Source organism: Xenopus laevis, chromosome 8L (assembly GCF_017654675.1).
Source record: "Xenopus laevis strain J_2021 chromosome 8L, Xenopus_laevis_v10.1, whole genome shotgun sequence".
In the NCBI taxonomy this organism is placed as follows: domain Eukaryota; kingdom Metazoa; phylum Chordata; class Amphibia; order Anura; family Pipidae; genus Xenopus; species Xenopus laevis.
The window spans coordinates 20,177,709-20,205,412 of record NC_054385.1 but is presented as its reverse complement, the minus strand read 5'-3'; the positions used below and the strand labels follow the sequence as shown (position 1 = coordinate 20,205,412).

The 27,704-nt window shown below is 43.2% G+C and overlaps 1 protein-coding gene across 1 annotated transcript; it reads left to right on the top strand.

Annotated features, from left to right (window-relative positions):
* The first annotated feature begins 27 nt into the window (after window positions 1-27).
* Window positions 28-24,096, top strand: LOC121397276. Its single transcript, XM_041573882.1, has 7 exons — window positions 28-174; window positions 761-822; window positions 1,189-1,488; window positions 1,921-1,985; window positions 4,880-4,929; window positions 18,868-18,976; window positions 24,012-24,096. Exons 2-7 carry the CDS (start codon window positions 772-774, stop codon window positions 24,094-24,096), a joined length of 660 nt encoding a protein of 219 aa, XP_041429816.1. The 5' UTR covers window positions 28-174; window positions 761-771.
* Window positions 24,097-27,704: the final 3,608 nt, after the last annotated feature.

The following is a 27,704-nucleotide window of genomic DNA, read 5'->3' as shown; positions in this document are numbered from 1 at the left end:
GAGAGAGAGAGCGATTTGAGAGACAGCTATTGTAAGAGAGAGAGAGACATCGAAAGAAGACGAGAGAGAGAATCAAGGAGAAGACAAGAAGACAAAGAAGAAAGAAGAGAAAGAAGACTTCAGTGACCACCTGCCAGAGATAACATCTTCCCATTTGGGATCCTCTGGACAAAGGTACTGCTCCTGTGTTTCCCCCTCTATAACATGTGCTTGGAACAGTAAGATTAGCTTATCCCTTGGCTGTAGGAGTTGCCATGCTGCTCATTATAGATGTAGCTATAACTGTTCTTCTTTATTCTCACCTGTAGATTTGTGAGTCGGGGGATTCATCTTTTATCTGTCCCTGTACATGGCAGTCCCCCCCCCCGGTTGGTCCAAACCCACTATTGTCCCTGAAATTGACTGTACAGCCCCACCCCAGCAATGCACTTTATTCCACTACTAAAAACTGGACTGTATGTTTTCCAATTAAAGGGCACCCCTAACATGGGGCTCCGCTGGAAAATTTCCAGGGTGGGGCAAATGATGTATTATGCAATTTAGAGCAGATGGGGAGCCAATCAGAGCATTAGAAAAGTTCCAGTTCAACAGGTTCATTAAAAGCACAATAAAATAGGGCTCATTTACTATTGCGCTGGGCATAATATCATGGCAAATAAATCCTATTAGTAAATGTGCTTGTTCCTATGTGCTGTCCCTATACATATGGCACCTCTCCACATTAACTCTAACCTTCCCAAATCTCTATTTTATATTACAGGGGCGTCGGAGATGGGCCTGCGTGCCATCATGGACCGCCTTTACATAAAAGGCAATCAGAAGGTAAGTCTGCTCTCTAAAGTGGCTGCTGATAAAGGTACCCGAGGGGTTAAAGGGGATACTAACCCAATGATAAACATTGTGTATCTTCCATGTAAATGTGATGAAATAGAAATATAACAGGGTTTAGCTTAGTGTTTGCCCTGACTGTTACAATTTCCATATTTAGTGTTAGAACTTACTGATGAGAGATTCCATGTTATTTGCTCTGTCTATAGAGATCAATGTAACAGCTCCCCTAGTGGTAATAAATACATATTGCTTTGCTTATTGTGCCTATGGGAAGAAATTGTTACTCTCATTATTACTGGGGATTAAACACAAACTGCTGGAAACCTTAATGTCTTCTTGTTTCTTACATTTCTCTAGGGCTTAGAGTGGATCTACATGGAGGAGGAGGGGATCTGTGAGATCATGGAGTTTGAGGGACCACTGGCGGCCCTTTATTTGAAGTGCATGAGGCAGGACATCATATGCCAAATGAAATGGGCACTGTATGACTATTGGATGGCCAAAGACAACATGCGAAACACCAGGTGGTGGAAGATGAGATTGATGTCCGAGTTCCAGCAGGACAAGAGGAAGGCCAAAGCCCAAATGAGATACCTCTACAAAATACTAGAGGCAATAAACCGGGCAATTCTCCGAAGAACATGGAGAGATATCCAGGTACAGTGTCTAATGAATATATTTCTTAAAATATTACTATTTTGTAATGGAAAGTATAAGGGGCTGATGTATTGAAATCCATTGCAATGCTGCGATTTTGTGAAAAACAACCACAAAAAGAACATATAACTCCTGTGCAACTGAAACCCATTGAGATGCCATAGAAACCAATGGGAAGTGCATCTTCATCATTTTGGCAAGGAATTGGGATGGATCAAAAGGCTTAAAAATAAAGAGAAACCTGCGATTTGCAACTTGTCCCATAATCACAGAGAGTCAAGGGAAATGGTGCAAAAGCATTTAGTTATGTTAATTTGCGTACCTGCCATATTTCTGATTAAAATGCCCCAAAATGGAATTTCTACAGAGATATCACTTGCTAATGTAAAAACCTGTGGTATGAGTTTAACGTTATTTTGTTTGTTTTTGCAGACAGCCCTCGCAACCACCAAGCGGCCACCAACACCCAGCACTACCAAGTACCGATGCACCTCTGTGTAAGTCATCTTCATGACAGAGAGGTAGGTGAGCCATTCACAATTCCACCAGTGCTGCCTCCACTCTAATCCACCATAATTCCACACATGGTGCACCCCCCTTAGAACTAAAATATGGTTCCATAGACAGGAGCACCCTTAAGCCACTTGGTAGACCCTGCATTCCTTTCCACTCCATCCCTCAGACTTTAGTCTGGGTCTATAGTCTACCTGGGGGTCCAATGGGATGGAATGGAATGCAGTGTTCACCTAGAAGCTTATTGGCGCTCATGTGTATGCTGCCATATTGCCCTCTGTTTCAATTCCCTCCACCGTAATTCCAACAGCGGTGCCCCCACTTACACCTGAAATATGGTTTCATAGACAGGAGCACCCTTAAGCTGCTCGGTAGACCCTGCATTTCTTTTCACTCCATCCCACAGTCTGCTTGGGGTCCAATGGTATGAAAGGAATGCAGTGTTCACCTAGCAGCTTAATGGCGCTCATGTGTATGCTACCATATTCCCCTCTGTTTCAATTCCCTCCACTGTAATTCCACCAGCGGTGCCCCCACTTACACCTGAAATATGGTTTCACAGACAGTAGCACCCTTAAGCTGCTCGGTAGACCCTGCATTTCTTTTCACTCCATCCCACAGTCTGCAAAGCCGGGTCTGTAGGCTGCCTGGGGTCCAACGGAATGAAAGGAATGCAGTGTTCACCTAGCAGCTTAATGGTGCTAATGCGTATGCTACCCTATTCCCTTCTCTTTCCCTCACCCTGCTTCCCTTGCTTTAATTTGGTGCATTGATCCTGGGAGAAAATCCGATCGCCGTTAAGGGGTCAGGAAGGAATTTTTCCCTCTAGCCAAGCTTGCTAGAGGTTTTTTGCCTTCCTCAGGATCAAATAGCACAGTTTATCTAATTATTATCAATAAAACTGTGATTTACACAGATTTAACACCAAGCTGTTGTGTGTGTGTCTTTATTCTGGTACTGGTCACATTTGGGAGGGGTAACATAGACGGGGCGGGGTGTGTGAAAATGGAATGAATAAGATGAGAAGAAACACAAAAAAGTTAAAGAAGAATCGTGGCAGCGATCGTGTCAATGGCCATAAATCCACAACTTTGCTCCCAGGAGTATTCCTGGACCTTCAGACAATACCATAGTTAAGTGCCCAGAAATGTATAGTAGCGGTTTGTTACCTTGGTCTTGTCTCTTTGTGCTTGCCCAAGTTTTGGTACTAGGTTTGAGTAATCAGACCCTTTCGCTCCAACTTGTATTTGACCCTAGCCAGTGGTTGTTTCTTTGGAAAAAAGTATTTGGGTATTGTGTTTGAGAGGAGTTTTGATCTAGCAGGTTGGATATTGGGTACTCTAAGTCTGAGGGTATTGACAGTTTGTAGTGGAGCAGGTTGCTTCGCAATAGGCAAGTTGAGGCTGTCGCCTTCAGGCCAGCAAGCGCCCCCCACTATGTACCAGGCAGCACAAAAATACTGCCTTCCTGGTACTTAAGAGCGATTTCCTGGGAGGCGGCAGCCAGCAACTGCTGTTGCTTCAGCGGCGGTATATGGGCCAAGGAAGATCGCCCCGATAGTGGCAGTGCTGCGAAAATTGTTTTAGCAGAGAGTGTAGTAATGCTTTGCAATGAATACCCCATTCGTATAGAGGTATTCACACCCAGCATAGCCCAGGTTCCTGCTTCAGGGAATGCCTGCAATTTGGTGAAAGGTACCGTTGTTGTATTATTTGTTAGTTGTTGCGTGGCATCCAATAGCATTTTGGTAGCCCCTCCAAACAGGTAGTATCGGGCTAATATTAGTTTTGGCTACTGTATAGGGTATTGTGTAAACTTTTCCACCCGAAGTGAAGTACAGTGTTTCCTAGAATTGAGGCTGGATTTTCAGTGATAAATACATTCCAGTTAGTTACGTGGGAGCTTTGGGGAGGCAAAGTAATATAGTGTTCATAATTGGGTAAAATTCTTACTGGTCTTGAGGAGAATTGAGAGTAGCTCTGAAAAAGTATAAGTCAGATTGGCTGCGGTCTGTGTCTTGCAAAATTTTCTTGGGTATGTGGCATGAAGTGTGTCAGTGTTTACAGAATGTAGACAAGAAGATCAATCTTACATATATTTATTCTGCCTACTAGTATTATTGTTAGTTTTGTACCACCGCCCCAAGTTATCCCCTTAAATTTGGCAAAGGAGCTGTATAGGTTTGGTGTTCATGAAATTGTGCCAGTATCTTTATGTATAGGACATTCTAGGTATTTAAAGGTATTGGCCTACTTGGCACCAAAGTGCTGGACTTATGTAAACTGCCGGTGAAAGAGTTTGTCGGAAGCTGTCCAGTGTGAGGTTAATGTGGGACGAGGGGGGGGGGGGGGGGGATTCCATTATCCCCTAAACATTAGTTTGAGCCACCTTTGTTTAAGTGGACTGAAGCCAGTTCTACTAATGACCTTCCCAAGATATGGCCATTTAATTTAAATTGAATCCTCTGAGCCTGTGTCAAGTGGCACCACTAATCCCCTGGAAACCTTCTGTCCCCCGGAGATTTCCCTGGGACAAATATGAAAACGCATAGGTATATTGGTAATAGGGGAAATCCATATATTTAGTTTTGCGGTTGGTGAGAGTTTTGGTTAGGGTTGTGTCAAGGAAGTTCGTGAAGTTCTGAATTGGTATAGTGGGCAGTGGACTTGTGAGTGTAAGATAGAATTTGATCAATTCCAGGCAGTTGAAAAGGTCAGTGTTAATTCTAGTGCTAGAGGATTTCATTTTGGGATGCTGTGCTGTTCTAGGTGGCCTGAAAAAGAAAAAATGGTTGCCTGTTTTTCGTGGAATAAAGCAAAAGGTATTTGCGTAGTGCCGTTTAGGGAGTTTTTTTTAGTCAAGTCTATTCTTTGTGCAGGTTAAAGGTGACTGAGGCCGCTGCAAGCATCGGTTATGATTATGTGACAAGTAGGTTAGAGGTATACAGAGATTCAAAGTGACCCACAGCTGCCTCTAGTTCTTGTGCTCTAGTGCTCTCAGGATTCCCCTAACTACAACTTTGAAGCATTCAAATTACTGGAAGGGAAGTTGTGTTTTTGTTATCTTGCCAGTGTAGTTTATTAGAATTTATCTGACTCTGTTAGGGCAGAGACACATGTGGAGATTTGGGGAGATTAAGTCGCGCCAGCAACAAATTACCTCTTCTTCAGGCAACTAATCGCCCTGCAATACTTCCAGCCGGCTAGAATCTAAATCGCCAGCGGGATGGTACTCTGAGCGCTTTCATTTTCCGAAGTTGCCCAAGTTTCCGTGCGAGGCAACTTCGGATGACTTTGGAAAACAAAGCGACTCAGATTACCATCCGCCGGTGATTTAGATTCTAGCCGGCCGGAAGGCAGTTCTGGGAGATTAGTCGCCTGGAAAGAATGGGGACGATTTGTCGCCGCTCGACTGAATCTCCCGAATCTCCACATGTGTCTCTGCATTATGTTGGGGATCTTTAGCCAAGGAAAGGCTCAGTTTCCCATTGTCTGTGTGAAGGATTGGGTAATAGTTCTAATGAGAGGAGCAGGGACGAGTGGGTCCAAGTTGCTTGTGCAGAAATGTGATCTCTTGATCCTCGGAAAAGGTCCTGAGGGACCAAAGCTAGGTCGATTCTAGAATGGTGTGTTTACGAGTAGCAGAAAAATTCCTTGGCAGTGGGGAATGTCCAGCACCATACATACATATAACAGCCGGTGTATGTATGTACGTTATGTATGTATAATTTATTTGTAAAGCACTGTTAAGGAGCCGCAGCGCGTACAATGCATAAAGTAAATATAATATAAAGTATAACTCAGGGAAAACAAATTCACACAATAAATATACACAGAGTTTACATCAGGACAAAGAGGCTATGTGGTAAAGAGACATAGTGGGGAGGAGGTCCTGCCCCCATAGAGCTTACAGTCTAAGTGTAGTTGTGAAGTTGTAGTTAGTACAACCAGTCGCATATACGGTCGTTTCTGTACAGTAGTCCAGGTGGTAAAGCTGACGGCATTGAGATGGTAGATTATGGTGAGTGCACTGGCAATGCTGTACATAGGGGGGCCCATGTGAGAGTGTCATGTGTCTGTTGCAGCACCAGTTAATAGTGAGGACCTTGTGAGTGGTCTGGGTTTCCTGACTGAGGGCATATTCCAGGGCCTGGTCTCGGTGTGAAGTTGTATACTATAGAAGAGCTTGGGTTGCTGTAGTAGCTTAGTTAGTGGCCATGCACAGAGTAAAAATGTCATGTAAATCTCACCCTCAATGTCACAATAGACAGTAGACAAATAAAGTGGATTCAACCAGACTGTTCAATCACTGCTTCCGTTCAATGAAGCCAAGAGCACATAGGAAAGAGGTGATGAACTTTAGTCCAAACGCAGTGGGTTGCTGGCAAAAAAAGTGCTTTTATTGAACACTACATGTTTCGAGCTCAGCTCTTTGTCAAGTGTCACTTGACAAAGAGCTAAGCCTCGAAACATGTAGTGTTCAATAAAAGCATTTATTTTGCAGCAACCCACTGCGTTTGACTAAAGTTAGTCACAATAGACAGGTGATGCTGGTCTGGCAGGATAGGCCATTGCACTGGCAGTGTTGCACCAACAATGATGGAGGCCGGCTTATGGTCTGCGAATACTAATACCAATTTAGAACAGGTGCTACTAACTTAATTATTCATTTACTACTTGGTCGCTTATACATTTTCAACTTTCAATTTTAAACGTGGCTCACCAAATAAAGATGTGGTTCGGGTGCCACTGCCCCGAACCCGTCGCTAACTTAAGTACAGTCTTTTAAATCAGGTGCACTCACAGCTCTCCCATTGGTGGCCCGGGTGCTGTGCCCCGAACCAGTAGCTTGGGGAGAACAGGTTACTTTGGCAGATCTGCCTTGGGTACACACTCCAAAGACCTGCTCGACGCAGTGTAAGATCAACGGATAATCTTTATTCACAGGTAACACTTTACAACATTTTGTGTGTTTCCACACGTTACCTATGATTACATGTGGAAACAAACGAAATGCGGTAAGTGGTGACCGCTGGATAAAGATTCTCCAATTTGATTTTACAACTGCGTCAAGAGTCTTTGTATTGTAAACGTTTTATAGTCTGTGACTTCTCCTTTTTCTAGCCTTCCAATAAAGTCAATGGCCTCTTGAAGTGTTGAAAGAAGCGAGCCCCCTGTTTCATCAATGGTTTAAAGCTTCGTGGAATATCATCATAGGTCTCAAAGTTCTGCAGTGTGGAAATAGGTCGATTTAGTGATTCTGTTGCCCCATTCTGTCTCAAGTGACCAATTCCCTGTGTCAGAGAGCAGAATGTCCCCTAGATCGGAAAATGGAGGATCTTATAAAGGAGTGGTTCACCTTTAATAACTTTAGTATTTAGTAGGAATGGCCAACTCATTCTTTTTTCTTATATAAGTTTAGAGATTAATTTGCCCCTTTTTTCTTCTGAACTCTTTTTCAGCTTTCAAATGAGTGTCGCTGACCCCATTTAAAAAGCAAATGCCATGTAAGGCTTCAAATTCCTCTCCTAATTTGGATATTTTGTATTACTCATCTTTCCTTATACCCAACCCTCTCCTATCATTTGCGAGTCTCGTATGTCAAATCAATTGATGTTGGACCTAGAAACCAGGATTGCCAAAATTGAAAAACAGAAGCTGCCTGAAATAATAAAGCTAAATAACTCCAATCATAGAAAATGACAACCAATTGCAAATTTATCTCAGGATAGTACCTCCACTTACATCATACTAGAAATTTTAAACTCAAGGTGAACAACTAGGTGCATAACCCTTTCAACCAGTGTAGAGATTGAATATAGGTAAGAAAAAAGAACACACGGCACAGCAGAAAAGACCTGCTTGTTTATTGCGGATGCAACGTGTGGTACTTAGCAGTATACAGCCTTGCTCGTATGTTCGGGTGAACCCCCTTTGTCAAGCTCTCAGTGAACGTTGCATCCAAAACGAGCAAGGCTTTTCCTGCTAGCAGGTACCCCAACGTTGCATACGCATAAAAGCAAGGGCCTTTCCTGATAGCAGTTCCCACCTGTGCCGGTGTGTTCTTTTTCTACGTTTGTATTTGGAGGCCTGCCAAGGTTTTTTGGCAGGTCAAGTTGTTTATTAGGGCCATTAGAAGTGTGTGTGTGTGGTCAGACAAGTTATGGGTTCCAGTGTCTCTTTATTCTGTTATGTGCAAGGTGTCTTTATTCACAGAAATATAGTGAATTACGGAATAGCTTTGGTGAGGGTGCGAGTAGTGAGTGACATCTCTTTTCATCGTTGTGTAAAAGTCCCCACATGTTGTACAGGTTATGTGATTTAAAGAGAAGGAAAGGCTTTGTACACTCGGGGGTGCCAAATGTTAGGCTAATGCTTTTGTGTGTTGCAGCGGGTTTGTTCTTTTAATTGTGTGGGATCTTGTATAAACAGAGTTATGCTTCACTCTGCATTGATAGTGACTGTATTAGGACCGTTTCTATGGGATATTCAGTCCATTTACATTTATGTTTATTATTCACATTGGTGTGGTAGAGAGGTGTCAGATGCTCTAGTAAAGTTTTAAACTCTTCCACATTCTCTTTGTTCTGCTGTAGAGTATTGTTCCTTGCTTCATTCCTGTTGGGTGTTTCTAGGGGCAGGGAGAGTAAAGAGAAAGTGTAGAGAAACAGGAGGCATTGATAGTCAGTAACATAAAGAAACAAATATATGTATACAATGCTCCTTGGTTTGGGTATTAAATGGCGATGATTGTTTTGATGTGTGTCTCTGTTATGGTTCTTGCCTATGGGCTTGTTAGACAGCAGTTCAGTGAAGAAGAGTCATCTTCCAGTTTCCACTGTTTGAGTATTTGCTTGTCTTGTTTCAGTTTAACTATAATCAGTGGTTCTCTGTTATTGAGAAGCCTGAGTTTTTGCTGGGTGGGTTCATCTGTATGGGATACTGCGCTGTTTTAATGCTGTTGTAACCGCAGCAAATTCCTTTCTTTTTGGTGAGGTGCGCAAAGAGAGGTCTGCAAACATCATTTGGTTTCATGCGGGAGAGTTGATTTTGCATTAATAGAAGTGTAATCTCATTATAACACCTCGTGGGCCTGTAGCAGGCACAGCCTTGATTTTAGGAAGCCTGTGAGCACATGGTGGGGCTGAGTTATAGGGGGAGTTTTGGGGGAGTATGATGTTGGCAAGAAAGTTTGGCAACTCTTTTGGTGAGACTGACTTAGCACTTCCCTTTATTCTAACATTATTACACCTATTGTGATCCTCAGTATCTGCTAATTACTTGTAAACCTTTGCACTTCCACGCTTAAATTTGTGTGTGAATTTATTAACTTGGGTTACCACCTGGGCGGTATTTTACCGGCCTGGCCGGTAAAAATGATAGTTGATCCCAATGTTATTAACAGGGAAAAAAGATAAATATATAGGAAGGCCGGTATTTTTTCCAGAAAAGGTGGCAACCCTATTATTAACTGATTGTCTGAACTCACAATTTCATCCATTTTCTGTTAGAGGGGTGCACGCAGGAGCCAAGTTGCTGGACATGTGATCGTATGTGAGCCATAGCTTCCTTTAGATCATCCTGGATATCGTACCATAGTGAGGTGAGTAAAAAGCATTGTCAGTGTCACTGGCATGTGTATCTGCAGTGTCGCATATCTCTGGGGTACTGTTTCCCTATCTACTGCTTGACGCAGACTATTGCTTTGTTCTGATGCACCATCTTTATTGTGCAATGGTGGATCGGTTGTGGGGCAAAATGCTGTCATTTTGACTGGGGAGGGTTCTTTTTTGGCTTTACCCATGCAGCGTCAGTCTCAGCAATGTGGTTGGCTTGAGGTCTCTTACCTTCCCTCTTTACTTCCCTTACTATGCAGGCATTAATTACAATTGTAATTGTTATTATTAACATCACTGTAGCTGGGGCTTTACATTTATCCACTGAAATCTTTGGATATCTATAAAGATACCATTCCACTTCTTTTTTTTTTTTTAATTTAAAGTTTTTCATTTTCAAATAAAAGAAAATGTTATTGTTGACAAAGGATTAGCTTTGTTAAACAGTATACATACAACTGCCTGAATGGCATCATCAGTCTGTCTCATGACATGTTATTCCTTCTTTAGTAGGCATCTGTGCCGGGGCGAGTCTCCTTTTTTCATGATATCGCTGCATCAATACAAATATAGTAACGGTTTAAATTGGGGTAGGTAAGGGGGGCATAGTAGGAATAAAGTCTAACCAGGGGGGAGAAAGAGGAGAGAGAGGTTTATCTTGTGTTCAAAGTGTGGTACCTCTAGGTTGCAAGTTCTCCAGGTGCTGAACTAACGGATACCACTCCAGCTCCCCCTCGTAGCTTCTATCTTGAAGTTTGTCTCTTATGGATTCCATTGCTCTGATCCAGTTTATCTTTGAAATCAGTGCTTGTCTCCCTGTGATTTTGGGTTGTTGTTTCCAATTTGCTGCTAATAGAGATCTGCAGTGAGGATATAAGTATCTAATTTGCTGTTTGGAAAGTATGACTCTGATCTTCATTCCTAATAGGAATGTGTGTGGAGCTGCTTGTATAGTGCAATGTAGAACCTCAGAGTCACTACCATCCCCCAGAATTTCTGAGCTACAGTACAGATTAGGCCCGAACTGCTGCTCACCTAAAAATGCAAATGGGGTCAGTCTACTAATCCAATGAAAAGAATAGCCGCGATAGAAACTGGGGTGAGATACTTGTTGCAAGAGCCAATTTCAGCACATAGGGTGTATAATAATGTGGGGGATTCTATACTGGACCCCCGCTTGGTCCAGGAAATAGAGCTCTATTTATTAAACAAAAACTATACCCCCAAAATGAATACTTAAGCAACAGATAGTTTATATCAAATTGAATGACATATTAAAGAATCTTACCAAACTGGAATATATATTTACATAAATATTGCCCTTTTACATCTCTTGCCTTGAACTACCATTTCGTGACTCTATCTGTGCTGCCTCAGAGATCACCTGACCAGAAATACTACAACACTAACTGTAACAGGAAGAAGTGAGGAAGCAAAAGGCAGAACTCTGTCTGTTAATTGGCTCATGTGACCTTACATGTGGTTTGTATGTGTGCACAGTGAATCGTACGATCCCAGGGGGTGGCCCTTATTTTTTAAAATGGCAATTTTCTATTTATGATTACCCAATGGCACATACTACAAGAAAAGTATATTATTATGATAATGGTTCATATACATGAAGCAGGGTTTTACACATGAGCTGTTTTACTCAGTATCTTTTTATAGAGACCTACATTGTTTGGGGGGTATAGTTTTCCTTTAATAAACAGTAGTTCTAGTTATCCTTGGGGTTGAAAAATATTTATCATGCGCGTGAATCCATGGGCTGCTTTGATACTTTTGCCAGTACTGCTTTTTCCTCCCAGTCCGGCCCTGGTACAGGTCCACCAAGTGTGCAGGAAGGAGCCTCTTTCTCCACAGCCTCTGAAGCACCTACAGTGATCTGCGTTACCGCTAAGTTTACTGATATGTGTAGGGGGTCTAGTATCAACGAAATATCATTTTTATGCTCTTTCATTAGAGACTGCACATATGGATGTTTTTTTTTTTGGCTGTTTCCTAGAATGCTGACCAGAGATCGTAATATCTATATCCTCTTCCCATTTTGACATGTAAGGCTGAAGTTTGTCTGTATTGTCAGATCTGTATCTGGTAGTGGGGGTGCTCAGTTTCATTTTGATTGCTATGGCATCCTGGAGATCTAGTGCTTGTTGTGATGGGGTAGGAGGTCTGGTTTGGTGTGTCTAGTTGTCTTGGGTATCCAAAATAAGTGAGCCAAGTGTACTGGGGCTGCAAAGTGATTTTCAATTTCTTTCCAGGGTTCCCCTGTTGGGGCATGGATGTGTACCATTACCTCTAGTCTGGTAGCAAGATAGTATCTGTAATGGTGGGATACTCCTAATCCTCCTAATGATTTCAGTTTGGTCATGATTGCTGCTTTAATTCCGGGTTTTTCCCCCCAGATGAATTCTTATTTTGAAGTGACAAGGCTATTGTTTCAGGGAAATGTACTTGCAGTGTTCTGAATAAGTATAGTAGTTGGGGTAGTAGGGTCATTTTAACAGCTGCTATCCAGACAAACCAGGATAGGTTGTAGGAATGCCATTTTGCCAGGTCTTTTTTCATCTTGTTTAGCAACCTAGGATAGTTGGCCTTGTATAGAGTGTCGTAAGAGGGGGTTAGGTGTATTCCTAAATATGCTACTGAGTCTTTTTCCCTTTTGTAATCAAAATTAAGTTGTAGTAGTTTAATTCTGTTTTGGACATATGCAGTGGTGATTTATTTTGTATCCTGAGATGAGTTGGAAGTGTTCTAGGGTCTGTAACAAGTTTGGTAGTGTGGTTTGTGGGGAAGTGAGTGTGAGGAGGATTTCACCTGCGAAGAGGTTGACAATCCTGATATTGGGATTTTGTCTGATGGCGTGAGCCAACGGTTCTAGAGATAAGGCGAATAGTAAGGTGGACATGGGGCAACCCTGGCGTGTCCATCCAATGTGGTTGGAGTGAAGTCCCATGCTAGCCACTTGTGCCGAGAGTGCTGTGTAAAGTTGTTTTATACCTGTGAGAAATGGTTTAGGTATGTTTTATTTATCTAATACCACAAACATAAAGTTCCAGTCTATTCTGTCGAATGCTTTTTGTGCATCTAATGAGAGAAGGAGGGAGGAAGAGGACATTTTAGTTGCCCTACTGATCAAGTCTATTGCTTTACGGATGTTATCCGCCGCCTGGCATCCTGGCACGAATCCAACTTGATCTTGATGAATGAGGCTCGGGAACACCATGGAGAGTCTATAAGCTAATATTTTTGCAAAAATTTTAATGTCAGTATTTTAATGTCAGTAATTCTGTCATTTAATGACAATATTAGTGAAATAGGTCTGTAGCTGTCACAGTTTTCAGGATCTTTGCAGGCTTTAGAATCATTATGATGGAGGCCATTTGCATGTGTTTCATAGAGGGGGAACCCTCTGTAAATGATTGAAAGAGAGAGATCTTTCAAGTGTGGGGCCAGGTTTTTTATACATTTTTTGTAGTATTTTGACGTGTATCCATCTGGCCCAGGTGCTTTACCCGACTATAGGGGCAAATTTACTAAACGGCAAAAATTCGCCAGCGACGGCTTCGCAACACTTCGCCAGATGAAAATTCGCTCAGACATCGCCTATTTGCTAACATGCGAAGTTGCGCCCAGGGCACCGAACGCTGGCGAAGTTGCGCTAGCGTTAATTCAGCAAGAGTGAAGTTGCGTTAGCGTTGGCTAGTTTGTATACGGCGGGAAGTGAAAGTGGAATGGACGCATATGTTGCAGCAAATACATAACATTGCACAAGCCCAAGGGAACCTTAATAAAAAAAATAGAGTTGTTATATTGCCCTACATATGAGCCCAGTGTATAGTTTATGTGCCATATGTTAGGAAATGTAGGGGGGAGCCAGTTACCCCAAAAAATGTATACGCTCTTTTGCAGCCTATCACCCTGAAAAAAGGAAAAGACGCCAGCGTCTTTACAACTAAAGTTTGAGGAAGTCCTATCTACTCTATTGCACTTCACCTGGTCTGAGGTGGCGAAGGCAAGTCTGGCGCAACGTTCAGTGAAATCTGCATCTTAGTGAATTTGCGTAGTTATGTCCCTTCGCCAGTGCGCAAATTCGCCTGGCTATTGAGTGCGAATGAGCACCAGCGTTTGTAGGCATTTTAGCCAAAATTGGTGAAGGTTTTTGAAAACACTTAAACCTAAATGTATACAGCCCCGGAACAATAAGGAAAGTCTTGTTTAAAGGGAAACCTTTGGTTCATTTTCTGTTTCTGTTTTTTACTTTCGCTGTTTGCTTTAGGGCGGCGCTGATCGTGTAGTTTCTGTGACAGTTGCTGGGTTTTCTCCTCCCTGCTTTTTTTCCATCTTGAGGCATGTTTAATAAATATATACCCAGAATTACAGCTTTGAGGGCGTCCCATCTGATAGCTGTTGATGTATCAGCTGTAGTGTTTGTTTTGAAATATTCTGTGAGTGTGTTGGAGATTTGTGTGCAGATTTCAGTATCTGATAGCAGAGATTCATTCCGTCTCCAGCATCCATGACCTCTTACGTTTGTCCCATTTAGCAAGTAAAGCTTTTACCATTCCATGGTCAGTCAAGTAGACGTAGTCTACAAATGTGAATATGTAATCAATTCGTGAATAAGAGGTATGAATGACGGAGTAGTATGAGTAGTCCCTATCAATAGGATGTTTTTCTCTCCTTACTGTATATCTACTAGGGTCTCAGCGGTCAGATATTTAGCTAGGTGTTTGGAGTCTTGGTCTTGGGTATTATTGGGTCTGGTTTCCAGCACATCTCGTGACCTGTCTATGTTGTTATTTAGGGTGGTGTTGAAATCTCCGCCTACTATGACTCTGCCCTCTGAGAGTTCTGTCAATTTGGCAAAAAAAGCCTCTGAAAAAAGTTTTTTCTAGAAGTGTTGGGGGCGTAGGCGTACACTGATGCCAGTTTGGGTTGCCATTTTTTTACAAAATTTTCACCGGCCAGCGGTGAGAGCAGGAACAATAGGGACGGCTGTGATGTCAAAGGGGGTGGAGCGACGGCATGCGATGGGCCAGTGGTGGGGGCAGGAACAAAAGGGGCAGGTCGTGACATCAATGGGGTGGGGCCACGGCACGCGATGGGCAGAAGGCAGCGAAAAAGGTATGTTTTGATCGCATTAGGCCTTTTTTAGGGGTATTACAAATTTACCGGCAGCTACATTGCCGGTAAGTTTGTAATACCGGCCCCGGCCTTGGCAGATGTTTTACCGGCCGGTTGGCAACCCTTGTGCCAGTGTGGTTAGGTGATTCTGTAGTAGGCCTGTAACTATTATGTATCTGCCTGCTTGGTCTGTGTATTTTTGTTTGAGTTGGAATTTGATCTGTTTGGCAATAAGAATTGCTACTCCTTTGGTTTTGGAACTGGAGCTAAAGAGATATACCTGAGGATAATGTTTCGATATGTATTTAGGTGTCGATGTTTTACTAAAGTGTGTCTCTTGTAGCAGCAAGATATCTATTTGTTTTTTGGAACAGTCAGAGAAGGCCATTGTACGTTTTTTGTGGAGCGTTCAGGCCAACAACATTGTGTTAGCCTACCTTTAGATCGAAGGGGTGGGAGCCGGAGTGCGTCCGTGGGTCCATCACAGCTGTTGCCACCCTAAGTAGACTAAAAGAGAACCCGATAGAGAAAACGAGTATGAGAGTAGGTAGCAGGTTATTTGTTAATATCCAATTAACAAATAACAATTAACAAAATACAGTTACAAAATAAAATCACTTGTGAAATTTAAGTCGACTTGCATAATCAGAGTCCACTTATGGTTTCCGAGGGGGAGGTTAACTCAGTTATACACCACTTGGAAAACCTCTAATTGGGGGGTCATGGAATAGCACCCAAAATAGATGCCTATCTGCATTACCCGCCATCTTATTGTTTCTTATATGCCCTGTAATTGGCGGTAGGATGTAATTTTTTTTTTTTGCCTTTCTATATGGAATAAGGGATACATCTTTTACTATTGACCTTTTCCTAAATCAGGTTGTCTGTAGTGTAAGGGAGACCGTGGCACTAGATCATTGCCTCAGGTTTTAATTGGGTTGGGACTGTACATTCAGCTGTATATTCTTTTAATGGGCTTTTTGGTGTTCTTTAAAGGTGTTAACAGTCTGTATGACTTTGTGTGAGGTTGGGCCCATCCTGTGTCAATCCCAGTGCTATCCTCGAGGGTTATCATCATAAGAATTATAATTGGGTGGCCGGCTGATCTCAGTTTTCTGTCATGTCCTTTAGTTTGTGCCTTGTGCCTGTTAGTTTGAAGCTGTTGCCAGTCCATTCTTAAAGCTCTGGAGGTGGTGGTTCCGTTATTCTTGTTCAGTTTGATCTTGTGCTTCTGTTTCTGCCTCTGGTGGGGTGTTTGAGGTTTCCTGAAGGTATGGTAGGGTGTCCTCTATGTCATTGGGAATGTAGACAGTGTATGTGAGGCCGTTTTGTTGAAATATAAGTTTGATTGGGAAACCCTATCTGTATGGTATGTTTTTTTGTCTTAATACATGCGTCAGTGGTTTGCTCTAGTAGTTGGACTCTATTGCATTGAGCTCAGTTTTTACTTCAGAGAGGGAGTTTGGTATTTCGTTTTGAATCTAGTCTTTGAAACAAAGGAGAAGAGTTTTTAGTTTGTTTATATCTTTTTTGGTGCATGGAGATTCAGGGTCATTCTCTCCGGTCGAAGATGGTTGCTTTGTAGATTTTGTAGATGACTCTCTACTTTTAAGGGTTGTGACACACGGGGAGATTTAATCGCCTGCCGACTAATCGCCTCTTCTTCTGGGCGTCAGTCTCCCCGAACTGCCTTTGCGTGTCTTCCTGTCTGACTTTGGAAAACGAAGTGCCGCGTGTGCTTTAGCGAAGGCGCTTCGTTTTTCTGAAGTCGGACAGGAAGATACGCAAAGGCAGTTCGGGGAGATTGTCACCCAGAAGAAGAGGCAATTAGTCGCCAGGTGACTAAATCTCCCCGACTCTGGCCATGTGTCACAACTAGGGATGCACGGAATCCAGGATTCGGTTCTGGATTCTGCCTTTATCAGCAGGATTCGGAATCGGCCGAATCCTTCTGTCCGGCGGAACCAAATCCTAATTTGCACATGCAAATTAGGGCTGGAGAAGGAAATTGCGTGACTTTTTGTCACAAAACAAGGAAGTAAAAAATGTTTTCCCCTTCCCACCCCTAATTTGCATATGCAAATTAGGATTCGGTCGGTATTCGGCCGAATCCAAAATAGTGGATTCGGTGAATCCCTAGTCACAACTAGGGTTGCCACCTGGCCGGTATTTGCCTGGCCGTTAAAAATGATGGCTGATCCCAATGTTATTAATAGGGAAAAAAGATAAATGTATAGGAAGGCCAGTATTTTTTTCCAGAAAAGGTGGGAACCCTAGTCACAACCCTTAAAAAGTCTGTTGATCCCTCTGTCGTGGCATTTGTTTGTTTCTGTCTGCCCCCTGTCATTGTGTTGAGTCATGGGGGGTAAAGGTGTTATATTTTGGCTTGTCTTGCAGCTGTTACAGTATATCTATTGTAAGTCCGGTTTGCAGGCTATAACTCAGGGTTTCCTTAACAATTGTATCCAGCCCAGTGCCGGTAGCATCCAGTTGTCTTTTACTGGTTTCTCAATGTGTGAGTTTTCCATTGTTATAGTCCTAGAGGTGCCTGTCTCCTCTGGTGCTTCTTTGAGCACTTTTTGTAGGTCTGGCTGAGGCTGAGGTAAAGCCTGTTTATGCAGCCCGTGTCTGGGTGATCGAGCATGTAAGTTCCTAAGCCTGTCCAGTAATTCTGGCACTGTAATTATGTGCTTGTGTGATTCAGTGGGTAGAGGGGGCATTATGGGGCCCTCCGTGGAAGTGTGGCAGAACAACGTTAGCTTAATTTATCCTCAATTATGAGGTAAGTGCTGTTGTCCGTCTCAGGTTGGGCACCAGCTTTATATTCTCTGTAGATTTTCTCAGCTATTGCCCTTCGCTGACCTCCGGGGTTTCCCGGTACTCGGCTCGTAGAGTTCTCACTCAACGATTGTGTGGAGATTGCTCGTCACTCGCGCTGCCCTTGCTGGCTGTGCTGTGACTGTAACTCACCCTTAGCGCATCTCTCCGGTGTCAGTGGTTTGGCCGATTTGGGCCCTCCTGCCACCTCGCTCCCGTGCGCCGCTCCACTTTGAGCCTCGTGGCCTGCTTTATTGGGGGTGGGCGATGGTTGCCTGCACTGTGTAGTAGGTAGGGTTGCCACCCAGCCGGTATTTTACCGGCCTAGCCGGTAAAATACCTGCCAAGGCCGGGGCCGGTATTACAAATTTACCAGCAATGTAGCTGTCGGTAAATTTGTAATACGATCAAAAGGAACTCTCGGCCTGCCCCCAATCGCCCCCAATCCCCTGCAACTTACCTTTTCTTTTGCCTCTTCTAGCGTCCGTGGTGTCCGTGGCGTGGCCCCGCCACTTTTGACATCACGTCCCGCCCCTTTGAGGCCCCGCCCCCAGCAGTCGGTAAATTTTTTTATAAAAGGTGGCAACCCTAGTAGTAGGCGATCTTCATTATTGTGGCAGCGACTGTGCTGTTCCTCTGTCTCTCTGGTATCCTGGGGGCTAAGGAGGTTCTCTTAGTTTAGTCTCTTAGCTTGTTATGACTGCCCTCAGGCTTTTATGCTTGTCCCACATTGAGGACTTGTGCCAGATTCTTTTGCTTGTGTTAATTTGGAGTGATCATGCTTTGCTTTAAATCTTTAATTTGCATATTGCTCCTCAGGTATCGTTACACCCTGGATGAGCTTCCACCCAGCTGAAATGTCGGGCAGAGTTCTTTGACGCGTGGTCTAATAAAGTGCACCTATAGTGTACAAATAAATGTATGAGGCCACTGGCATATTATATATATGGCCCCCTTCCTCCATACTACCCGAAACCAGCCATGAATTACACCTTATAAATCCTGTATATTATTTATACCTATGAGGCAGCGGGTTTCTAGGAAGGTGCACAATTTTTTCTGGGTCACAAAACAGCAAATATACGTTATATGTACAGACAGCACTTCCTTTCATTCATTAATCCCCTTTGCTCCACATAGAAGCCAAAACATAAAAACCCAGTTAGTTGTACAAAAAGATTTGATTTTTATAAAGTGACCCCTGTGGGATTAATGAGACTACTGCTCGTTGTCTCTCCTTAACCAGAGGAAATTCAGGCTCTTATACTTCTATCCGGCAACATTAACGTTCTCGTTCTTTGCTTTAGAACTGGTGGATCTGAAGGCTCTGGAAGCTGAGGCTTTGGAGAAGAAGAAATTCGGGGAGAATGAGCATCTGCAGCTATTGCCGAGTTCCACCCACGAAGTTGAAAGAAAGTACTGGACTACTCCCCAACTAGTAGGTAAGTAGCCGGGTATTGTCTGAGACAAGTTGTCTGGTGTGTGTATTGTGGCTGCTTCATTTATGTTCACTAATGGGCACACTGTAAAGGAGGAGTCCCCCATCTTAACATCATTTCTCTCATACAGGAGTAATTATACACAGTGGCTGAACTACCGGGGGAGCAGGGGGTGCGAGCGGGCCAGGGCCACCCCTCAGGGCCCCCGGCAGTCTGTGCGCCACAACAAATGCGGCCGTACGGGGGGCGGCGCCCGGCTGCGTGTCACGCACCAGGGCCCGCCCCCCTCTAGGATCGCTACTGATTATACAGTGATCTCTTTGGAGCATTTGATCAAACAGATTGTCTTGAGGACAGAAGAACTCTCAGTTGTCATATGGTATCCTCAGCTTCATTGGGATCAGGACTATGATTGGGCAGTTGCGGGACATTCAACCCCAGTGTTACTTTGCCTTGAGTTTGGGATCATTGTACTGCAGAGAGATCAGTTTTATCCCAATGTTCATATGTTTAGCTGCCTGATACGGGTTCCCTTGCAGGATTTACCCTGTACTTTTCACCATGCATTCTTCCTTCTGTGTTCAGTCCCTGTTCAAGCAGATGCCATGTAGATTTGCCCTGGTGCAGTAACCCGTAGCAACAAATCAGTGAATCACTTTTATTATTCTACATGTAGTAGGGAGACCAAAGCTAATTGCAAATGTGCCCATTCATGTTATAGAAGCCCCACTGACACATTAAGTATTATCTCGTTATTAAGTTCCCTTTTTAGAGTATATGTGTTGATTTGCATGTATTCAGGCTTCCCTCCCCAATTGCATTTTTATCCCTGTGTTTTTGTACATTATGTTTTTTCAGCTTTGCCGTTAGGATTAGAAAGACACGTGTAACCATTTTAAGTACTTGGAATTAGAACGTTCCAAAAAGATATGACTTTCGGGGTCTTCATACTTTTAGGGGGTCTTATGGTCAAAATATTCTAGGTTTCCTGCCTAGTGCTATCAACTGTTATTAGATCAGAGCAGGCAGTAACCCTTTGAACACTTAACCCTTGTCTCTTTCCAAATATATAAGATACCTACCTAGTGCTACCAACCACTAGTTCTGCGGGGTAATTAAAGCAGAGCAGGCAGTAACCCTTCCAACACTTTTTTCTTGTCTCTGTCCAAATATATTAGGTACCTACCTGGTGCTACCAACCACTATTTCTGCAGGGTAATTAAAGCAGAGCAGGCAGTAACCCTTCCAACACTTTTTTCTTGTCTCTGTCCAAATATATTCGGTACCTACCTAGTGCTACCAATCCCTATTTCTGGAGGGTAATTAGAGCAGAGCAGGCAGTAACCCATCCAACACTTTCCCCATCTATCTGTTGAAATATATTAGGTACCTACCTAGTGCTACTAACCCCTATTTCTGCAGGGTAATTAGAGCAGAGCAGGCAGTAACCCTTCCAACACTTTCCCCATCTTATCTATTGAAATATATTCAGTACCTACCTAGTGCTACCATTAGTGCTGATCCTTACCTAAGGGCCGCCTGAGGTGGCTCCTGCAATGCCGCCCCCCCTCACCGACTTACCTGTCGGGAGGCAGGAACACTAATGTGGAGAGCGCAATTGCGCTCTCTCGCATTAGTAAAGCGGAATTTCCGGTTTAAAAAAACGGAAATTCGGCTCTTAAAGGTGCAGGAGCGGCTTTTTACCGCCCCTGTTAACCTCTCTGGCGTTGCCGTCTGAGGCGAGCGTCTCAGCTCGCCTCATTGGCGGCATGCCCCTGGCTACTAACCCCTATTTCTGGAAGGTAATTAGAGCAGAGCAGGCAGTAACCCTTCCAACATTTCCCCTTGTCTCTGTCCAAATATATTAGGTACCTACCTAGTGCTACCAACCTCTATTTCTGCTGGAAAATAAGAGCAGAGCAGGCAGTAACCCTTCCAGCCCTTTCCCCTTGTCTCTGTCCATCTATATTAGGTACCTACCTAGTGCTACCAATCCCTATTTCTGCAGGGTAATTAGAGCAGAGCAGGTAGTAACCCTTCCAACGTTTTCCCTTTGTCTCCGTCCTAATATGTTAGGTACCTACCTAGTGCTACCAACCAGGCCCGGACTGGCAATCTGTGGGTTCTGGCAAATGCCAGAGGGGCTGCTATAATGTGCCATAGAAAGTTAGTATTTAGAGGGCTAGTGGGGGCTGTTTGGGCCTCTGTGTGGGCTTATTTGGGCCTCTGTGTACCTGAAATGCCAGGGCCTATTTAAATTCTCAGTCCGGACCTGCTACCAACCCCTAGTTCTGCAGAGTAATTAGAGCAGAGCAGGCAGTAACCCTTCCAACATTTCCCCTTGTCTCTGTCCAAATATATTAGGTACCTACCTGGTGCTACCAACCCCAATTTCTGCAGGGTAATTAGAGCAGAGCAGGCAGTAACCCTTCCAGCACTTTCCTATTGAATCTATCCAAATATATTAGGTACCTACCTAGTGCTACCAACCTCTATTTCTGCAGGGAAATTAGAGCAGAGCAGTCAGTAACCCTTCCAACACTTCCCCTTGTCTCTGTCCAAATACATTAGGTACCTACCTAGTGCTACCAACCTCTATTTCTGCTGGGAAATTAGAGCAGGCAGTAACCCTTCCAACACTTTCCCCTTGTCTCTGTCCAAATACATTTGGTACCTACCTAGTGCTACCAACCTCTATTTCTTCAGGGAAATTAGAGCAGAGCAAGAAAAATTTATGACAGCCATTGAAGAACTGGTGTCTTATGGCATATCTTTGGGAGTGGTGGATATACGTGATAGAGATTATTTGGTCAGACGCACTCCTATCGTCCCCATTTTCCACCATCTCCCTAAGATACACAAATCCATCCAGGCACCAGAGGGCAGACCCATAGTCGCCAGCATTGGTTCGGCCAATGAGGGGCTCTCAGACTGGCTTGATTGGAACCTGAAACCTCTAGTTCCCCTTATGGGTTCTTACATAAGGGACACGGGACACCTCACCGAAAAGTTATCCACGCTCACTTGGCTGAATACATACCACTGGATTTCCATGGATGTTAAATCTTTATACTCCATGATCCCTCACGATATGGGGCTACAAGCTATTTTTGACACGTTGACGGAATCACTTACCTATACACCTGACTTTATTCACTTTAATCTATTGGTTCTTGAATTTTTATTAACTCACAATTTTTTTCACTTCGATGGGGGTTACTACCTCCAGAGACGGGGCACTGCGATGGGGGCATCCTTTGCCCCCTCATATGCTAATTTGTATATGGGCCGGTGGGAACAGTGCCACGTCTTTGGATGTGCTAACCCCTTTCGTGATCACATTATTTGGTACGGTCGATACATCGATGACCTGCTATTCATATGGGATGGCCCTTCTAATTTAATTGACGAGTTTCATCGATATTTAAATACTAACTCTTAAAGGGAACATAAGCACTAACCGTATAGACACTGAAGTTTTTAGGAAATCAACGGCAGGTAACACAATTTTAAAATATAATAGCTGTCATCCTAAACATACTCTAAACAGTATCCCTTACAGTCAATTCGTCAGGTTCCGGAGAAACTGTAGTCAAAATGACACATTTGATCTTCAGTCACAACAGTTGGGCCATAGACTACAGGCTAGAGGATACCCCAAACATCTCATAAAAAGTGCATATGAGAAGGCTAAAGTAAAGCCAGTATTGAGCAAGGATGAAAAAGATGAAAGTCGGTCGACTCAGGTTTGTGTTGATCCAACTAAGCCAGATAAACAGAAAATGTTTTTCGTCACTGAATATAGTGAGGAATTCGGCCATATTTGTAAGATCATTAAAAAATACTTACCTATACTGAATGGTGATGCGAAAATGTCCGAAATCTTGGCCCAAACTGAGGTGAAATGTGTTCCAAAAAAAGCCCCAACTCTAGGGAATATGCTGGCACCGAGCTTAGTTTCATCTGTTCCTTCCAAAGAGGCAGGGAACTGGTTAAAAGTAAAGGGTACTTACAAATGCGGGGCGAACGTCTGTAAGACATGTCAAGTGGTTTCAGTCGGGCCTGATTTTAAATCTAATGTATCAGGACAGACTTTTAAGAACACGGGTTTCTACAATTGTAATACGAGGAACGTGATATACTTATTGGAATGCAACTATTGCAATAAACAGTATGTGGGTCGTACATCCCGCACGCTGAAAGAAAGGGTAAGAGAACATATCAGAAGTATTAATAATGGAGAGGAGAACACTCCGGTGGGTAGACATTTCAAGATATGTTCACCCAATGGTCTAAAAGACCTAAAAGTGAAAGTTATTGAAAAAGTATGGGTCCCCATTAGAGGCGGAGACATCATTCACAAATTAAACCTCAGAGAGGTGTTCTGGATCCTTAAATTGGATACAAGGATCCCGAATGGTCTAAACTATAGACATGATATTAGTTATCTATTCTAACAAAACTGTTATAAGGGCCCCTATTTAGTATTTCTGATAAGCCGCAATTGAATATATCTGTTAAGTCGCATCTTAATAGCAGGGACTCTAGCCCTCTAGTGGCCAGTGATTTTTAGTAGAGAGGCAGGATACCCAAACGACTTTAACTACAGAAGCTGTTTCGATAGTTTGTTTGGTTTTTAATCACCCAATGAACACTGTTTTCAGGAAATTCCCCCTTTTTAATATGTTTTTATGTTTCACTTCGTTTCAGATTTTAAAGGATGTAAATAAAGTTGGAATTTTTATGGATAGCCCACTAGAGGGCGTCATCACCTTGTGTATAAATAATTTAGCTGTAACAAGTGAACTCTTGACCTATGACTAAGGGATAACTCCCGAAACGCGTAAGGTTTTCTGCAGGAACACGAATAAAACCCTATTTTCAGAAGTGCCGTCTCTTTTGAGCTTTCGTGGAATCTACAGTGGGGACACTGCTGGACTGAGCACCTGAATTGTGAGGGGGGAACGGTGAGCTGTGCGGTCCTTATCTCTTTTCTACGTATTGCCCTACAGTCCCTGGACCTGCACGCTCCCGCGAGAATTGGACGAGAGTTGGACGGACGTGGTGTACCGGGCTCGGAATAGCAGCATGGAGTGAAGCAAGCCGACTACCTCCATCAACGGACTCAACCGATTAGCCCTTGGATGACCCGACGGTGAACACGGCAAGTTTACTTATACGGGGTCAGACGCACCGTGAGGCGCACCAGCACCACGTCCGCTTCCTTGAGGTAACAGCACCGTATTGTCGGCCAGTGGAGTAGCTACAGCGCAAACTAAAGAGGCGCATGCCGAATACGGATAAAGGGGAGACTGTTTGCCTATTCGCTTGCACTGTCAACAGCCAGCCGAACCTAGGTATTGTACCGATTAATGATTTTTGATTCTATGTGGCGGGCTACTTGCAAGTATTAAGCTTGTGTGCACCTTTTCTACACTGACTTTTGGCAACTTTGGGGACATTCTGTGGCGTTTGGAGTCCACAATAATACAAGCTCATTAACAATACACATGTGTCGGGGTAGGGACGTTTTTGTATCAGTACCTATTTTCTGACGCCTTTGAGCCTATGATTTTACTACAGAACGCCATACTGGACACATCCTGATCCAAGGGAATACGACCTATTAGGGATTTCATCTATTCTGTGTACTGAGCGTTTCCCTAAAATAAACCCTCACACTGGCTGCTAATCCCTGGAGGATAAAAGGAAAATACCCATATTTACTGCCAAACAAGCGCATTTGTTTTCATGGCTATACATATACTAGTCAAATTTTTGGTGTGCTAAGCTTTTAAGGAAGATTTACCTCTCTCGTTTTTTCTTTTTTTTCCCCTTTTTCCCTCTTTTTCCCCCTCTGGGTTTTTTCACTTTATTTTAAGTGTCATTTTGAGTATTGCCAACTAAAAGTTTTTTTAATATTTAAAGCAATGGCAAACAATCATCCTGCTGAACTTTTAATACCAAACAAACTATATGCCCTTGAGAAACTTGAGGATAGGGTGTCACGGTTTAACCAGCTTGAGACAGCTTTTAACAACGACAATGTGGAGGAAGATGTTGACAATATTGTTCCAGAAATTTTCAAAAATTTAGAAAAATATATGTCACAGGAATTGTTACTGTGCTGGGATATCGTAACACTTGAGAAATATGTGGCCTTGAACAGAATACCGAGGGGCCTGAGGATAAGGAAGTTCCCCACGTTCGCTAGGGATGATGAGGGGTTTGTGAATAAATGGAATGATACTCTGTCAAGATGCTCCTTTGAATTGATGGCACTGATTATTAATCATAAGAAAAATGATTTAATTGACACCAGGGAGAATATTAATGAATCTCAACTTCTCCTGTCAAGCATGGAGAACTTGCCCGACCTGGGAGAGCTGGATAAGACTTTAAAGGAGCACCTTTCACACCTGGAACAAACAGTCAGCATACGTAAAAAGCGAAAACTAAATAGAGATCGAATTGACTATGAGAACAACATGGTGTATATATGGAAACGACCAAAATCCATTCTAAGATCCAAAAGCTATCAACGTGATCGCACTAAATCTGTTTCCTTCTCGAGTGATTCAGGGGAAGAAACTTCCTTCTGCACTGATGACTTAACCTCTTTACGCCAAAATAGACGTGCACCTACAGTGGCGGATTTGGAGGATTTGGAGCCAAAGGAGGATACTAGGAAGTCAAAAAACTATCACGGTCAGGATCAGTACACCAATCGGAAGAAACAGGAGAGAACAGACTGGAACAGGAAGAACGACAAGTCAGGAAGAAGACAAGAAGAGGGGGGAAACGGTTCCAGGGAAAAACCCTACAAACTAAGAACCAACCCCAAGAAGAAGGACAGATCCTCTTGAATGTCGTTAATCTATCCTCTATTACCTTGACCCCAGCGCAGAACTCTGTACTGAGCAAAGGGTTATCTTTTGCTCCAACACATCACTTCAGCTTATTTAATACAATATTAGATGTGAATAGATTTGTCCGAAAAATTAACCCTTAGAAGACATTTTGGGCCTGGAGGGGAAGGAGTGGATTTAGTCCCCCCCCACCGACCCTATAGCATAGAACTGAGGGATAAAGGAACATCCAAACAGGATGTGTGTTTTGAGACGTTCAAGGAGCTCTGCTGCCTCTCTGATTTAAGCACGCTGAGAAATGAGAGCATTAACGTTAATTCCCCAGGGGAGCTCCTAATTGGCAAGTCGACCTTAATTAACAAAAAATGTGATTCTGATTTTTACCCTCTCCAGTCCAGATGTTCCTCAATGGATATGTTCCAGGACCTGGTGGAACAGGACCTCAAAAAATTGTATACCACCGTCTCATATAGAGACAACTGGAACATCCCCCTTGAGGAACGAAAAGCCCTCAAATCCTTGAAGTCATCTGCTGACATCACTATACGGCAGGCGGATAAAGGAGGGAGTGTGGTTGTTATGAACACAGCCGATTATATAGCAGAAGCTAAAAGACAGCTTAATGACCCTGAAACCTATTCTGCCCTTACTTTTAATCCTCAAGAAAAATTTATGACAGCCATTGAAGAACTGGTGTCTTATGGCATATCTTTGGGAGTGGTGGATATACGTGATAGAGATTATTTGGTCAGACGCACTCCTATCGTCCCCATTTTCCACCATCTCCCTAAGATACACAAATCCATCCAGGCACCAGAGGGCAGACCCATAGTCGCCAGCATTGGTTCGGCCAATGAGGGGCTCTCAGACTGGCTTGATTGGAACCTGAAACCTCTAGTTCCCCTTATGGGTTCTTACATAAGGGACACGGGACACCTCACCGAAAAGTTATCCACGCTCACTTGGCTGAATACATACCACTGGATTTCCATGGATGTTAAATCTTTATACTCCATGATCCCTCACGATATGGGGCTACAAGCTATTTTTGACACGTTGACGGAATCACTTACCTATACACCTGACTTTATTCACTTTAATCTATTGGTTCTTGAATTTTTATTAACTCACAATTTTTTTCACTTCGATGGGGGTTACTACCTCCAGAGACGGGGGCACTGCGATGGGGGCATCCTTTGCCCCCTCATATGCTAATTTGTATATGGGCCGGTGGGAACAGTGCCACGTCTTTGGATGTGCTAACCCCTTTCGTGATCACATTATTTGGTACGGTCGATACATCGATGACCTGCTATTCATATGGGATGGCCCTTCTAATTTAATTGACGAGTTTCATCGATATTTAAATACTAATCACTATAACCTTCAATTATCACTGACACATCACAAGGAAACAATCTCTTTCTTGGATCTAACTCTTAAAGGGAACATAAGCACTAACCGTATAGACACTGAAGTTTTTAGGAAATCAACGGCAGGTAACACAATTTTAAAATATAATAGCTGTCATCCTAAACATACTCTAAACAGTATCCCTTACAGTCAATTCGTCAGGTTCCGGAGAAACTGTAGTCAAAATGACACATTTGATCTTGAGTCACAACAGTTGGGCCATAGACTACAGGCTAGAGGATACCCCAAACATCTCATAAAAAGTGCATATGAGAAGGCTAAAGTAAAGCCAGTATTGAGCAAGGATGAAAAAGATGAAAGTCGGTCGACTCAGGTTTGTGTTGATCCAACTAAGCCAGATAAACAGAAAATGTTTTTCGTCACTGAATATAGTGAGGAATTCGGCCATATTTGTAAGATCAT

What these genes read in the sequence shown, in the direction of transcription:
- LOC121397276 (XM_041573882.1), top strand. Translation starts at nt 772, where the DNA reads ATGGGCCTGCGTGCCATCATGGACCGCCTTTACATAAAAGGCAATCAG. An exon ending in AAGTACCGATGCACCTCTGT is followed by an intron (nt 1,986 to 4,879) that starts GTAAGTCATCTT and finishes TTCTTTGTGCAG; the next exon opens with GTTAAAGGTGACTGAGGCCG. An exon ending in CGGTTATGATTATGTGACAA is followed by an intron (nt 4,930 to 18,867) that starts GTAGGTTAGAGG and finishes TCTTTGCTTTAG; the next exon opens with AACTGGTGGATCTGAAGGCT.